A 17,401-nucleotide genomic window follows, 5' to 3' on the forward strand; every position below is an offset into this window, starting at 1 on the left:
TGTCAGTGGGGTGTTGAAATCCCCTGCTATGATTGTATTGCTGTCGATTTCTCCTTTGTCGAAGTCCTCCAGAAGATTTTTAATATATTTTGGTGCTCCTATATTGGGTGCATATATTTTTATCAAGGTTATATCTTCTTGTTGGATTGATCCTTTCAATATTATGTCGTGGCCTTCTTTGTCTCTAGTTATGGCCTTCATTTTGAAATCTATTTGACGAGATATGAGTATTGCTACCCCAGGTTTTTTTTCCTTTCCGTTTGCTTGGAAGATTTTTTCCATCCCTTCACTTTCAACCTGTGTGAGTCTTTTGTTGTGAGGTGGGTCTCTTGTAAACAACATATAGATGAGTCATGCTTTCTTATCTAGTCAGCTACTCTGTGTCTTTTTATTGGAGCATTCAGTCCATTTACGTTTAAGGTGATTATTGATATGTACTTATTTATTGCCATTTTTGTTAAGTTTGGTTGTATTTTTCTTCTTATTTCTTCTACTAATTACAGCAGGCCTTTTAACATTTCTTGCAGTGCTTGGTTTGGTGCTAATGTATTCCCTTAGCCTTTTTTTTTGGGAAGCTGTTTATTTGACCTTCTATTTTGAATGATAGCCTTGCTGGGTAGATTAGTGTTGGATTAAGATCCTTGTTTTTCATGACCTTGATTACTTTATACCACTCCCTTCTGGCCTGTAGTGTTTCTGTTGAGAAGTCAGCTGAGAGCCTTATGGGGTTTCCTTTGTAGGTCAACTGTTGCTTATCTCTTGCTTCTTTTAGGATTCTCTCTTTGTCTTTAATTTTTGGCATTTTAATTACTATGTGTCTTGGTGTGGGCCTGCTTGGTTTCTTCTTACTTGGGGCTATCTGTGATTCTTGAACTTGAATGCCTTCTTCCTTCACCAAATTAGGGAAGTTTTCTGTCACTATTTCTTCAAATATATTCTGTAACCCTTGCTCATTTTCTTCTTCTTCGGGGATTCCTATGATGCAAATATTATTACATTTCCAGTTGTCCCACAGTTCTCTTAAGCTGTCTTCCTGTTTTTCAATTGTTTTTTTTCTTTTATTTTTTTGATTGGTTGATTTTTTTTCTACCCTGTCTTCTAATTCACTGATCTGGTCCTCAGCTTCCTCTACTCTGCTGTTTAGACCTTCCAATGTATTCTTTATTTCTGCTATGTCATTCTTGATGGTTTTTTGTTTCCAGTTGGTTGATTTTCAACATTTCTATGTCCTTAGTCATGCTGTTGAGCTTCCTTAAGATCATAGCTCTGAATTCTAGCTCTGTTAACTTGCTTAACTGCTGCACATTTATCTCATCTTTGGTAGAGGTCTCTTGTTTTTTCATTTGGCTTTTGTTTCTGTGTTTCACCATTTTGGCTATCACAGTGGGCTTTGGAGCCTGCCAAATTTTCCCTGTGGTGTTGGTGTTCTGCTGTTTGTGGCCTCTCCTGGGTTTGGATGAGGGAGGGAGGACCCACATTAAACACCACTGTCAAGTCTTACTTTCCTGGTTAGAGTTGCTAGCCCAGGAATGGTACAGTTATCTTCTACCTTTTTGCCTCGAGGCTATCAGTAGCAGTTACTTGAGGAGCCTTGGCTTCTCAGTTGAATGAAAAACTCCCTCAGGTGCTCAGTGTAAGGGGATTTCCCAGGGTTGAGGCAGATGCTGGTTGTTAATGAGTCTCAGTTTCCATTTCAATGGCCACTGGGTGGGGTTGACTATCTGAGGGAGGGGCCGTTGCCTCTCCCCAGAGCCCTGGGAAGGAGTAAGATGTCCACTGTCCTGCGTGGCTGCAACTCAGCAAAAATTCTGAGCCCCCTCCAAATCCCGAGTGTCCCCACACAGTTCCAGTCCAGTCCACCCTCCCTCTGCTGGAGCCGAAGGTGAGTCGCTGTGGGTATTTTAGTGTCTCTCCCGGCTCTGCACTGTGGAGCCGCTTGGGAGTGTAACCCGAGGGCGCTGCTCACAGCTAAGACCACTGCTGTCTGTGGGCTCCCAGCCCCCCTCTCGCGCCCCCAATCCTACCTGGATCGAGTCAGTGCCCTGGTTATATGATCCTCGCGAGCTGCTTTTCTGTTGCTTTTTCCCGTGGATTTGTCTTTATTTTAGTAGTAACTACAGTTTGGTCCTGGGAGACAGTATGTGTAACTTTCATTCACTCCACCGCCATTTTGGAATCCTCTAACTTACTAATTTTATTAATAACAATTATAAATTCTTTTTTTTTTTTTTTTTATTCTCACCTAAGGACATTTTTCTATTTTTGTTCAAATAGAGCAGGAGGGAGAGGGGTGGGCGAAAGAAAGAGAGAGAAACATTGACGTGAAAGGGACACATTGAGTGGCCGCATCCTGCACCACTCCAACCAGGGCCAGGGACAAACTGCAGCCGAGGTACATGCCCTTAGTGGGAACTGAACCCGGGTCTCTTTGGACTGCAGTTCGACTCTCTAACCATTGAGCCAAATGGGCCAGGGCCAGTTACAAATTCTTATTTTTCTGTTTCATTCTTCTCATTTAGCTTATTCTATAAGTCAGCTACATATTTGGGGAAAAACAACTTTTCCTTTATCATTAGAATTTTTCTTTTTCTCTCCATGTTATATATTTTTTTATTATGTATAGTTTATTGAGTACTTATTAACTCTTAGGCACTGGCAATAGAGAACAAGGGAGGCCAAATTTCTGCCCTCATGAAGTTTACATCCTAGTGGAGGTTACAGAAAATGTACACATAAAGAATTGCAGATAATGCTAAGAAAGGAGTAATGTGTGGCTCTAACATGTTGTTGGGCAAGATTACAAGTACATGACTACATACCAAAATGTGTAAATATTTAAAAGTTATGAATCAAGGTAAGTCCTTGGTACAGTTGTAGTTTCCACTCTGAATCCTGAGTTCTCCATTGCCTGCAGCCTCAAGACCCAGAGGCTAAAGGAGCTGCTCTTGTCTCTGCACAGCCTTTCCACTTGCTAGTCTGATTAGTAGCATGCAGCTGTTGGAGTAGGGCAGGGATGATTGGGTGGTACCTGGATCCACCTGAAACTGTGGTAGCTGATTCTGTCAAGTCCCCAGGAACGTGGTATATATAGAGAGGTTGACCTCTTCAATTCTTTGCTTTTCCAACTCAAGACTTCTAAACTTTTCCCCACATCAAACTACCCAAGAAGAGAGGAGAGAGAGGGGATACAGGTATCTGAGAAACCTGTATAGACAATCACCTTGGTGGATTTTACTAGTTAAAGTTTTTATAAGTAGTCACTCTTTCTAGGACATCTTGGGTGGAAGCTGTGGATAGTTTTCTCCTTTTTCTGCATACATATGGGGGTATTCTCAGTACTTTAAAAAAATGTTTTTATTGATTTCAGAGAGAGGAAGGGAGAGGGAGAGAGATAGAAACATAGTAAGAAACATCTATTGGCTGCCTCCTGCACTCCCCCTACTGGGGATGGAGTCCACAACCCTGGCATGTGGCCTGACCAGGAATCCAACCAGGGACCTCCTGGTGCATGGGACATTGCTGAAGCTCAACCAACTGAACCACACTGGCCAACCAGGCCACTCTTGGTTCTTCATCCTTTGGCCTGGGGTCCTTCTTCAGCTAGCATTTCTCTCTGTAATTCCTATTTGCTTAATTGCTTACTGAACTTTCAAACAACTTTTTTACAAGGTTGAAAGGGAGGAGAAAAGTCTTAGTCTTAGTGATTGTGCTATGTAGGGCTCTCTAAAGTTTAGACCTGTGGCAGAAAGGTTTTTTGCCCAGGTCTAAGGGTGATACTGTACTGAGAACAGAGGTGACCATAGACTACTTTTTTACATGCCTCTTTGACTCTCCCTATCCTGCTACCTCTGAATCCTCCTAGGTTCTAACTCTATTTGTTTTAATGGGCAAAATTGTTTAACTTGGAAACCGAATTGGTATTTCTTGGAATACCTATGTCTGAAAAGTAACCTCCAAAAGAAAATGAACATTTTCCAAATATTTTTTGTAAGATTTTACATAGCAGTGACTGATTTTCCACATCTTCAATAGTCCACCCAAACAAAAAAAAACCACCAAAACATAAAAAGGCAAACTTATGTACAGACTTGTTATACATTTGAATACTAGCTTAAAAGTTATATTGTATTTTTCTATATAGGTGTGAAAGTTGTGTGGACTTACTGTTTGTGAGAGGAGCTGGAAACTGTCCTGAGTGTGGCACTCCTCTTAGAAGGAGCAACTTTAGGGTACAACTCTTTGAAGATCCTACTGTTGACAAGGAGGTTGAGATTCGGAAAAAAGTGCTAAAGATGTAAGTATTATTGCTTGAGTGATTCATTCCACAAAGAGGACTTTAATAATTATTTCTGTAATTGACACCATTATTTGTGGATAGAAATGTGTACAGTTTGGCAAGTGAAAAAATAAGAATAAATTCATCTATGTATTTGTTCAACAAACATTAAGTTCTTAGAGAACTCAGAAATATCAATTATCTAGCCTTAGTTAGAGAAGAGTAGACCCTCTTGATTGGCTTCACCATTCATTTATTTGCTATTTTTACACTAATTTAATTAACAAATATATAGAGTACCTCCTGTGTGCAAACACTACATTATATATATCAGGCACTAGGTATGGAATGAGTGAAACAGCTACTCTCAAAGGCTTACAGTATGGTAGCATAGGATAGCATAGAGGTAGACAGTTTATTTTTTTTATCCTCACCCGAGGATATTTTTCCATTTTTTGTACAGATAGAGTAGGAGGGAGAGAGAGGAAGGGAGAGAGAGAGAGAAACATCGATGTGAAGGGACACATCGAGTGGCTGCCACCCGCACGACCAACCAGGGCCGGGGACAAACTGCAACCGAAGTACGTGCCCTTATCGGGAACCGAACCCGGGTCTCTCCGGACCGCAGGCCGACGCTCTAACCGCTGAGCCAAACCGGCCAGGGCTAGAGGTAGACAGTTTAAAATAGGCAAATAAAAAATATGGGATTATAAATTGAGAAAAATGTTGCACAGTTAGTGACTGAGTGTTGGTGTCGGTCAGTGATGTCACATAAGACCTGAAGAAGTAACATTTAAGTTGAGATTTGAAGGCTATTAGGGGAAATAATGTGTTAGCTATAATTTATTTTGACAAATATCTCTATGTATTTGTGTGTATAAGTATATATTCTTTTTTTCCCCACTCTTAAGGTTTCATTTTATCTGTCCTCTTATTATAAGCCCCCTCATTGTTTCTAAAGTTTAAAGAATTTATATATTTAATTTGTTATTATTTTATTTATTTGTTCATTCATTTTGGTGGTTCTCTTTCAGTCTTGGTTACCTGTGCTTTAGCGGCATCTTTCTAGGTACCTAACCAGTTTTACTTTATCAATGCTCCAAGCTGCTCTTTTGTTATTGGATTACTTTTAGGCCCGCGGTTCTCAACCTGTGGATCGCAAACCCTTTGGGGGTCGAATGACCCTTTCATAGGGGTCGCCTGAGACATAACAGTAGCCAAATTAGAGTTATGAAGTAGCAACAAATATAATTTTATGGTTGGGGGTCACCACAACATTAGGAACTGTATTAGAGGGTTGCAGCATTAGGAAGGGTGAGAACCACTGCTCTAGGCTATAGTGTCTCATAGATTCTTGTCTTTTATCATTAATGCCTATGGTATTCTAATTCTTCACAGGTATATTACAATATTTACACATTTTTCTGATACAGCATTCCTTAGACTGTAACTGTCATGAAAAATAGGAAAGTATTATTTGAATTAATTTTTAGCTTTCTGGAAATTAGCAAATCTCTAAGAAGTAAGCAATTTTATTTTATGATTTTTTTTTTACCTCACCTGAGGACATTTTTCTGTTTTTTGTTCAGATAGAGTGGGAGGGAGAGAGAGGGAGAGAGAGAGAGAGAGAGAGAGAGAGAGAGAGAGAGAAACATCGATGTGAAAGGGACACATCGAGTGGCTGCCACCCGCACGACCCAACCAGGGCCGGGGACAAACTGCGACCAAGTTACGTGCCCTTAGCAGGAACCGGACCCGGGTCTCTCTGGACCGCAGGCCGATGCTCTAACCACTGAGTAAAACTGGCAAGGGCCATTTCATGATTTTAATGATAGACCTTATTTAAGCTCATTTTCCATTTTTTCAGGGTCCTAGTTTCTTTTTCTTTCTTGTAAATCTCAGAGTTTTTGTTTTTGTTTTGGATATATTTTCGTTTATTTTTAGATAGAGTGAAAGGGAGAGAGGGAGTGAGAGAGAGAAAGTGAGAAACATTGATGTGAGAGAAGGCACATTCACTTAACTGGGAAATGAACCCAAGACCCTTCCATCCACAGGCCAACACTCTAACTGCTGAGCCAAACTGGCCAGGGCAGGAGTTTGTATTGTACCACTCTCTCCTGATTCTACTTCTTCTCTGTAGTCATATGAATTTAAGAACAACATTATTGCCCTGGCCGGTTTGGTTCAGTGGTAGAGTGTCGGCCTGCGGACCAAAGAATCGCAGGTTTGATTCTGGTCAAGGGCACATACCTTCTTGCGATTCGTCCCTGGCCCTAGTCAGGGTTGTGTGGGAGGCAACCAGTCTGTGTGTCCCTCTCATGTCGATGTTTCTCTTTCTCACTCTCTCTCTCTGTCTCTCTCTCCCTCCTACTCTGTCTGAAGATAAATAGAAAAATATCCTCGGGTGAGGATTAAAAAAAAATAAAAATAAGAACAACATTCTTGGTTTAGTTACAAACATAGTGTCAAGAAAACTGTTTTACATAGTAAGCAGTCTTTTTCAGTATCATGTATGAATTAAGTAAGAATAAACCAACTAGTTAGATAATATTGAAAGCAAGTGATATGTGATATGTTAAATTTTTTATTTTATTTGAAAGATACAATAAAAGAGAAGAAGACTTTCCTAGTCTAAGAGAATATAACGATTTCCTGGAAGAAGTGGAAGAAATTGGTAAGTTTTTAATACTTATACTTTTGGTGTTCTAACGTGTGCTTTTATCTTTTATTTATTATTATTATTATTATTATTATTATTAATCCTCACCTAAGGATATATATTTCCATTTATTTTCAGATAGAGTGGGAGGGAGGTAGGGAGAAAGAGAGAGAAAAACATCGATGTGAGAGACACATCGATTGGTTGCCTCCTGCACTACCCTGTCCAGGGCCGGGGACCATGCCCTTGACTGGAATCGAACCCACGACTCTTTGGTATGCGAGCTGATGCTCTAACTGCTGAGCTAAACCAGCCAGGGCTGCTTTTATCTTTTAAATGCCAAGAAGAATTTTTCAAAAACTCTAACAAATTCTGTTGTGATAGCTGATGTTTACCTAATTACTTTCTGTTGCACTTAATCATGTTTGTTATATTGAAGGCATGGTTAAATACAGGACATACTTAAGTAATAAGCATTTTGTCTTAGGAAAAATATGATGAATACCATTTTATAACTGAGAAGGAAGGCTGTATCTGTATATATCATATGTATATTGATGATGTGTTAGAGTAAGCAAGGGAAGAATATTCAAAATTTTTAAAAACATTATTTCTATTAATTACATTCATGATGACTAAAGCTGCATGTTGTTTATCTCATTTATGCTTCTATGATACAGTAGTTTCAAAGTACTCGAAAGTACTTGATTGTTAAAGTGGCATTCTGTTATTTAATGTATTCTAGAATCATAGGTTAGAGTAATTGTAGTGCCTTTTGTTTCTGTTGTGATTAGTTAAAAGGATATTTTCATCTAAATAAAGTGTTTCTGTTAAATATGGTTTCAGAGATGTTAAAATGTCTAAAACTTTTTGTGTATCAATCAAAAAATTTATGTTGTTTTTAAAGTTGCCATAATTATTATTATTCAATACAGGCTTAGAAATGATACAAAAAATCATGGACTGTGAAAATTAGAATGACTAAGAGAATTTAGACAGTCATCTTTAAAATTTTTCTCTTAAACCTGATAGGCAAGCTCTACTCACTTTATTTTTTAGTTGAAATATGATTGTAATAAAATTGATTATTCTTGAGAAGGTTTATATATGGTAAATTTTTAGAAAATTTAATTCCAGAGGAACGGAGTATTGTAATTCCTTTAATTTTTTTTTTACTAACTGAAAAAAACCCAGAAAATCTTTTTATTTGCATGGTCACTGAAACTTTTCTAATATACCTAAATTCATTTGTTATGTCATAGCAAACAGTATGTACAGAACATAATTTAGCTTTCTTTTCTGGGACCTCTTAGTGCTTTGGAGCCATTGCTTTTTTTATGTTAATTGTTTATTGTACTTTGAATGTTATCTTAGCAACTATGAATGGCTATAGATTTGAGCTGAAAAATTGGTGAAATTGAGTAAGGCAAGGCAAAGTATAAAAGTTAGGATATGGACAGAGAAAATAAACCAAAAAGAAATTTGTAAGAACTGGGCAAGTATGCAGATATATAGAAATCAGGCCATACACATAGATAGTATAGGACAAAAAGTCTGGTCAGGCAATAAAGAGAAAGGAGATCATAGATATCACAGAGCAAGTTGAATATATGGTTACAAGTCCAACCAGGCAAGTAGGATAACTAAAAGAAACTGATGGATAAAGAAGATGGGGGAGAAGAGATCTTGATTCTGGAACAAGGTTCAAGTTGAGCCAAGATTTAAAAAATTTATTTATTAATATTTGTGTTATGAGATTAATGTTTGAAGATATGAACAACCTGGGGCCCATAGGTATAACGAGGTTCATGTCCAGAAGTGGCAGCTAGGATTGGCAGGTAAGAGCAAATCTGGATATTAGGACTGTACAATATGTAATCCTTTCTTTACCAGATAAGGAAACTGTGGCTCTGACAATGTAATTTTGAAGTGATTCTATTATGTACATTTATGAAGGACTGTCTTCAGTTGCAATATGTTGAAGCTCTTTTAATCAGCCTCAGTGCAACTGACACATTGGAGTAACTGACATTTCCTAGTTTTTCCATAAAATGTACTAACTGATGCCCAAAGTGTAATGAATACAGGATGAATTCTATCCATTAGACGATGTCCTCAGGTACACCTGTGTAGTTCTTTCACCAGTTCAGTTATACACTTAGAGTTGAATGCATTAGCAGCCAAACCTTATGCCAGTGGTACTTGCTATGTAATTTTAAGTAATTTATAAGGTTGGGAAAAAGTTGCAAAACTCCGTAAGGATTCTGCTTCTCAAGTTCTTGGTCTACTTTTAGAAAAACAGAAACTAAACAATAGAGATGACAGGTATGGTTTATAGAAGATACTCCAATTAAAGACTAGATCTTGTCTTCTGTAATTAAGTTAGAAAACTACTGTACACTTACTATATATGTTTTAAGTTAATGTGTTCAGGAGTATGTATGTTTCTTTTCTTTAACAGATTTTAAAAAATAATCAACTGCTAATCCTGATTATGTTGTGTAAAGAGCAGTTCTATTGTATTTTAAAATATTGATGAAGTTTGGGACCTGATCTCATAGATTTAGAGTTTATTTTCTGAACTTCAGCTCAATTCAGCAAATATTAATTGTTCTATGTGAATTTCTTCACTTGCTGGGGACATATGATTTTTTGCCTTCGGTAAGTTCAGATTCTAAAGGGGGAGATAATTATGTAAACTAATGACTATAATTTAATGTGAGAGTAGTATAAGAATTTATTTATAAAGTGTTATGGAATACAGAGACAACTCAGTATTTAGGAAATACAGGTATAGTTTGAAGTTCACAGAAGAGGTCGTATTTGAGTTTGATCTTAAAAGATGAATAGGAGTTTGCCAGGTAGAAAGAGTATGGAAGAACCTTTGTAGCAAAAGACAAAGTCATAGAGATACAAGGGTGTTGAGCATGTTGGAGAATAAGCATGTAATCTGCTATAGGTAGCTAGCACTGGGGAATGACTAGAAATGAGGTTTGAAAAACAGACTAGGCTGTCAGCTAGGCTGTCAGGGTAAGAATTTATTCTGTGACCAGTAGTGAGCCAGTGGGACAGTGTCATAGTGATGTGGAATTATGACAGGAGATACTCAAGGCTCAGAAACCATTTTTAAGGGAACATTATAGTACTTTGCATAAGAAATAACAGGAGCTTGGAGTAGGTACCTGGGGTGATAGATAAAGGGGAAGTTTTAGAGATAGAGTATTCAAGTGACTAATTTGTTATAGGAAGGAGCAGGCTAAGGTAAATTAAAATGGTCTGACTTTGAGCAGTTGTATGGTATTCATCAGGAAAATAAAAACTGGAGAACAGGCAGTATTTTTTATTGTTTTGTTTTGTTGGGTGGAAAGGGTAGAAAAGAGGGAAAGACTAACTTTAGCCTTTTTAAGTTTTGTTAGGTGTGGCTCCATCATTAGTTGTGTGTCATTGTTCTGATTGTTGTATAAATAAACTTCCTTTAAAAATCTTGTTTTAATAGCTGTTCACTTTGTGTTTTATTCATGCTTTCAAAGATGATTATTAGTTAGATGTTTGCTTTATCTGTATTGGCTATCTCTGTATTAAAAGTATAAAATGTTAATTAAAATTTTTTATTCAATTTATTGGGGTGACATTGGTTAATAAAATTATATAGGTTTCAGGTGTACAATTCTATAATATATCATCTATATATACTATTGTGTGTTCATCACCCAAAGTCAAGTCTCCTTTCATCACCACTTATCCCCCCTTTACCCTTTTCTACCTCCCTTCACCCCCCTTTCCCTCTGGTAATCACCGTACTTAAAATGTTAATTTAATAGGCACTTCTAAGTGCCAGATTGAGCTGTGTTCATATTATCTCATATAATAATTTTTATAACTCTGAGACAGACATTTTTATCCCTATTATATATGTGGAGATAAAGCAGAGAGAGCTTAAGTATTGTGCCCAAGATCACATTGCTCGTAAATAATGGTACCAAAATTTAAACATAAGTTTTTTTGACTCTCAGAACCCATGAAAGTGCTTGGTAGTGTTCGAGAGTAGTTAATAGTCTGAGTCTAGAACATGGGGTGCTCATTGCTGGAATAGTGGAAGATAAGTGGGGAAAAAGTAGGTTTTGGCTGTGTTTTGAAGGATCTTATGTTTGAACTTGATTTTACTAGAAGGGTTCTCTTGAAGATGATCAGGCCTAACGTGAGGAATAGAATTGTTAGTGTGGCTAAGGAATCAGCGTTTGAGGATTTATAAATAGGGACTAGTCATTTTGTTATATAAATTTCATTATGAATCCTTTGAACATCACAAATATAAAAACGTTTAAATATAATTTAAATAATGGCGTAAAATTACAATATAAGGGCACACATAAAGATGAACTTTTTTATAGCATTAACAATAGGCTCTTTTCTGTGGTTATGACAATCTAAACATAAAAATTCTTGTCCTTTTTGGCCCCAGGGATTATCTCAAAGGTTTGTTCTTAGTTTCATAATAAACAGATTATTCTTTTGGTTCAGGGTATTGCTTATTTTAAAAGGGTGAGAAAGTCCTAAGGGCTTTAATTATAAATTCTGGATGTCAAAAAGACTTCAAAATTGTACTTAAATAACATGAAATCTTTCAGAAAATACAGTAGGTTTTTTGTTGGCTTTTAATACTTGACTAAAAGCAGGTCAACATCTGAGCTACACCAGTAACCAGATAAAGGGCCAAATGATTGTACAGAAAATTATTTTGTATTTCTTTTTCTTCAAGGCTGTTATACCAACCTGATTCATTGTAGCATGAATGAGACTTGCTCCATCTGAAAAGTTTTTAAAATAGTAATCCACTTTTGTGTTTTTCTTTTTCTTTTTAAAGGAAGAGGTTTATATTATTTATTATTATGATTCACATCTGTTATATTTGCTATTACTTTTGCTTTCTAAATTAAAAAATGAAATAAACAAATCAGTTATTTTAGTTTTATTCATCAAAGTTTTTAATAAGCATAAATGAACGAAATTATATATAAACATATAATTTCACTTAGAATTTCACTTTACATATCTCTGGATTCTATATAATGGAAAGTTTAAATCAGTAGTACACTATCTAGCTTGCTGATAAACTGATTTAAAAAATTTTTTTCTTCATTGATTTTAGAGAGAGAAGGAAAGGGAGAAGGAGAGAGAGAGATAGAAACATCCAGAGATCGAACCTGCAACCCAGGTACATGCCCTTAACTGGGAGTCAAACCTGCGACCCTTTGGTGCGTTGGCCTATGCTCTAACCACTGGCCAGGTTCTATAGACATAGTTTTTAACACCATTGGACAAACCAGAGTGCAGTTGCTGGATTGTACTGTCTTCTCAAAGGGGCTGTGCTATTTTTCATTCTCACTGCAGTGAATCAGGATTCTTGTTGCTCAGCATCTTTGCCAGCATTTGTTGTTGTCAATATTTTATTTTAGCCCTGGCCGGTTTGGATCATCAGTTAGAGCGTCAGCCTGTGGACCAGAGAGTCCCAGGATCAGTTCTCGCTAAGGGCACATACCTCGGTTGCAGTTTGTCCCCCACCCTGGTTGGGGTCATGTGGGTGGCAACCAGTCTATGTGTACATCGATGTTTCTCTCTCTCTCTCCCTCCCTCTCTATCTGAAGATAAATGCAAAAATGTCCTTGGGTGAGGATAAAAAAGAAATATTTTTAAATGTTTTTATTGATTTTTTTTTTTTTTTAGGGAGAGAGAGAGAAACATTCATATGAGAGAGAAACATCAGTCGGCTGCCTCTTGCACACCCCCTACTGGGGATTAAGCCCGAAACCTGGGCATGTGCCCTGACTTGGGAATTGAACCAGGACCTCTCAGTGGACGACACTCAATCCACTGAACCACACCGGCTGGGCTGTTGTCATTATTTTATTTTATTTTATTTATTTATTTATTTTTGTATCCTCACCCGAGGACATTTTTTGATATTTTTGTTCAGATAGAGTGGGAGGGAGAGAGAGAGAGAGAAACATCGACGTGAAAGGGACACATCGAGTAGTTGCCACCCGCACAACCCAACCAGGGCCGGGGACATACTGCATCTGAGGTACGTGCCCTTAGCGGGAACTGAACCCGGGTCTCTCGGGACTGCAGGCTGACGCTCTAACCGCTGAGCCAAACCGGCCAGGGCTGTTGTCATTATTTTAGATTTTGGCCATCCTAATGGGTATGTATTGGAAGTTTTTAATTTAAGTACTGGGAGTGATAAAGATAAATCAGATCTAGAATCTGCCCACAAGCAACACTGTATGTCAAATAGAGTGTACATTGAAAATAATTAAAGGTGCTGTCAGAATGCTATTATAGGTCAAGTATTATAGGCATTTGGGGATGGAGAGATTTTCCCTATAAAGTGAATTATAAGGAATATCAGGATTATGTTATGTATAAAAAGGTGGGCTAGATATGGATATCCACCATTGTTCTGGTTTGAGTTGGTACTAAGATGGGCCCTCTGGGACCAGTTTGGTTATGGGTATGGAGGTAGGAAAGTATGGGGCAGAGGAATAGCTGAACTGGATTAGATGTGGTTTTCAGGCATTGAGAGAAGTAATACAACTAGTATCGTGGATAAAGTTCAGGTTTTGGCATCATCCTAGGTTAAAATCTTGGTTCCAGCGTTTACTAGGTGTATAGCTTGGATGTAGTTAATATCTTTAAACCTTATCATAAAGTAAACCTATCTCATAAGGTTATTAGGGGGATTAAGTGATGAAATTAGGTCGAATGCTAGATATAATGCTTGTTATATATATATCATAGATGTTTGATTGATACACACACAAACACATATACACACACACTATAGAGTGTATTTATTACTCAAGCAAAATGAGAAGATCACTTAAGCAAACAAATGAGGGAAAGCCACGATAGTTGGCATTTCTGGATCTCTCTTTCCCTTGCTTCTTGAAGAGGCTCTGAGAAATCTGCAGAACTCACAAAGCAGAGAGGGAAAAGGAATGTGAGAGATAAGATTGGATTTTTTCCGAGGCATTATGGGTGCAGAAGCAATGAGTGAACTTGATGACTCATGAATGAAGAACACAATCAAAACTTTGTTTTAGAAGGGTTAATTGGTAGCTGATTCGGTTAAAAGGAAGAATGGTTTATTTCTTTAATAAAGATTTTTTTCAACAACTAGCTAAATATCATTTAATGAATGGTACAGGTATACTTTTTTTAAAAATTCTCACTTGAGGATGCTTGCATTTATCTCCAGGTAGAGTGGGAGAGACGGAGGAAGAGAGTGAGAGAGAAAAAAACATTGATGTGAGAGAGACATATCGAGTGGTTGCCACCCACACGACCCCAACTGGGGCCAGGGACAAACTGCAACCTAGGTATGTGCCCTTAGCGGGAACTGAACCCAGGACTCGCTGGTCTGCGGGACCACAATCTTAACCACTGAGCCAAACCAACCAGGGCGACGCAAGTATACTTTAAAAAAGATATGTTGTATTGATTTTTTAGAGAGAGAGATAGAGAGATAGAAATATTGATGTGAGAAACATCAGTTGGTTGCCTCCTGCACGCCCCCTACTGGGATGGAGCCCGCAACCCAGGCATGGGCTCTGACTAGGAATCAACTGGAATCTCTCAGTCCATGGGACAATGCTCAATCCACTGAGCTACACCAGCTGGGCAATATACTTTCTGTTTTGCTATTATCACTTGCTCATATTGTATCTTGTATTATTACTTTAATTTTATGTGTGTAGGGGTGATCTCCTTAATAAGAGTGTCTTTGAAAACAGGAAGTTCTTTTGTATGCTCACAACACTTTAGTGTTGGGAATCTAATAGATAATCATTAAATTATTGTCTCCTTTCCTTTTTTCTCTTATGTCTGAATGATACAGAGATTGTATAAAATATAATCTTTGGATACAAGATGAAGTACAAAGTAAAGAATACTGTGTATGTGTGTACAATCATGTAAAGTAGAAAGTTAAAAATGTTTTTTTTTCTTTTATTGATTTTTAGCGAGAGAGGAAGGGAGAGTGAGAGAGATAGAAACACTGATGAGAGAGAACATCGATTGGCTGCCTCCTGTATGCCCCTTACTGGGAACCGGGCCCATGACCTGGGCATGTGCCCTGACCGGGAATTGAACTGGCGACCTTTTGGTGCATGGGTCAACAGTCAGCCACTGAGCCACACCGGCTGGACTAAAGTAGAAAATTTGTATATGAGCTGTAAGTAATGTTTTCAACATTTATGAGAGAAGGAAGTTATTTCTCATTAGGGGGATCAGGGAGAACTTCATGGGAAAGTATTTGGGCAGACACTTAAAGATTGCATATATTTTCAGTGTAGTAAGAGAGGGGGATCAGGCATTATAGGCAGAATGGTGTCATGAAAGGAATTGGAGCAGGAAGTTTGGGGACATTTGGAAATGTAGAGCTTTCTAGTTTCAAGAGAGTTCTTTATTAAGGGGAGTTGTAAGTAGTTATAACCAGATTGTTAGTTTAGGTTATAGCCAGTAGTGGTAGCCAGGAGTGTTCTGAATTCTAAACGTTTTTTTTTTTTTCCCTAGTAAAAGGAAGGATGACAGAGGACTATAGGAAGGTAGAGGTGAAAGGTGATATGAGTATGCTTCAGAAATTAGTCTGGCAGCATTGTATATTATGGATGGCATTAGGGTGTAGAGTAAAATGCAAAGGTCCTGGAGAAAGGAAGTCAAGTCAGAGATTATTATAAATTATTCAGGGAAAAATTAGATCCTGGCTTGGTCTGTGGTCAGGGTATCTTGAGTATAGAGCAGTTTTAAAGAGATTTTGGTGGTAGAATCTATAGGATTTGGCAACTGGTGCTTGTAGAATGCAAAGGAGAATGGATTAGTTGAATGAAATGTTAAGTCTTGGTGTTTTAGCATGATAGTCCTATCATTAACAGATAAAGAATTTACAAGGAGTAGCAGATTTGGAGATAATTATGTGTTTGGTTTTCTAAAATGCACTTCGAGTTAGTGTCAGCAATTCCTGGCATTTATTTGGTTGAAACTGGGAATTGATGAGATTGTCCAAAGAACTAGAGGGAGGAAAGATCACAAAACCCAGAATCATATAGATTAGACTAAGAAGAGCCAGAGAGCCCTGGCCGGTTTGGCTCAGCGGTTAGAGCATTGGCCTGCAGTCCAGAGAGACCTGGGTTCGGTTCCCGCTAAGGGCATATATCTCGGTTGCAGTTTGTCCGTGGCTCCAGTTGGGGTTGTGTGGGTGGCGGCCAGTCATGTGTCTCTCTCACATCGATGTTTCTCTCTTTCTCTCTCTCCCTTCCCTCTCTTTCTCCCTATCTGAAGATAAATGCAAAAACGTCCTTGGGTGAGGATTAAAAAAAAAAGAGAGAGCCAGAGATGGAAATAAGAATGAGTATTTGAGTAGTAGGGGAAGATTAGGACAACGTGTTAACAAATTAGGGGAATGAAGCTCCTGAGGGGAAAAATGTGATCAAACTGTTAAGTGGGCATAGATGTTGAGGATGGTGGAGATTGTGATTTGGTGGCTCAGTGGATGGCCTGTTAAGTACAAGGAGTATGTTGCGAGTGGTTGGGAAAGGTTTTGGAATCAGACCATATTAACTAATGGATCACAATTGCCTTTGTGAAAGCCAATGCTAGTTTGGAGCCTTCCTTGTTTTATGTTGGGGCCAGAATGTGATTTATGGAGAATGCCCTACACTGCATCCTAACTAGATTCCCTGGTTTACCACCATTACTACTTTTCTACTTTGTGGTAAAAAAGCTGGAGAGGTAGCTAGCTGGCTATTGTTTCTCATTTTTTTCTGGTTTCTCCCAGAGTTTTAAAATTGTATATAATAGAATTGAGAATTGCTTTTGTTTTTTCTGCGTATCTAAATGAGCCTGAATTTTCAATATTGGTTATGATAAATTGATGTTCTGAAGTAAGTTGGCCTTTTGAAGAGATAAAAAATGGATGAGATTGGTCTTTTGAGTACATTTGTTTTGTCTTACTCAACAAAATCGGTAGCCCCATCTTGGGCTGCCAATATTACTTTTCAAATTTGATAGGACTCTATAACCCAAAGCCTAGAAACTATTTTAGATGGTTATTAGTTAAAAGAAGTAGTGAGGTGGAGAAGGAACACAGAGTATATTTAGGGCAGATCAAACCTTTCAGTAGGATAAACTGCAGGAAGCAGTGGTAAGTAATTGGAGAAGGGGTAGAAGGGCTACTAATAATGGATGGAGAAAGATTACAGAGGAAGCCAAGGGAGGTCTGAATTGAATTATGGAACAGAAGCATCTTAATGATTTGGATTCTTCTTTAGACTGTAAGTGGTGGGGTAGTGGAGTGGTAAACTTAGAAGGGAGTTAATGGCATTTATAATTCAAATTATTTTGAGTTGAAATGTAAAAAAGGCAGGTGTAATTCACAGGAATTTTATCAACTATCGTAACATGTCTCA

At 37.9% G+C, this 17,401-nt stretch overlaps 1 protein-coding gene across 3 annotated transcripts in view; it reads left to right on the forward strand.

Annotated features, from left to right (window-relative positions):
• MNAT1 (MNAT1 component of CDK activating kinase) overlaps positions 1–17,401 on the forward strand; it is a 232,655-nt gene that overhangs the window by 68,680 nt on the left and 146,574 nt on the right. For all 3 annotated transcript variants that reach the window (XR_004961492.1, XM_036278045.1, XM_036278054.1), the window contains exons 2-3: positions 4,142–4,294; positions 6,877–6,950. Coding sequence is in view for 2 of the 3 variants with exons in the window: in XM_036278045.1 (XP_036133938.1) it covers positions 4,142–4,294; positions 6,877–6,950 (227 nt within the window). In the remaining variant the exon portion in view is untranslated. The remainder of the gene's footprint in view (positions 1–4,141; positions 4,295–6,876; positions 6,951–17,401) is intronic.

The sequence above is a fragment of the Molossus molossus genome, unplaced genomic scaffold (assembly GCF_014108415.1).
Source record: "Molossus molossus isolate mMolMol1 unplaced genomic scaffold, mMolMol1.p scaffold_m16_p_1, whole genome shotgun sequence".
NCBI classification, from domain to species: domain Eukaryota; kingdom Metazoa; phylum Chordata; class Mammalia; order Chiroptera; family Molossidae; genus Molossus; species Molossus molossus.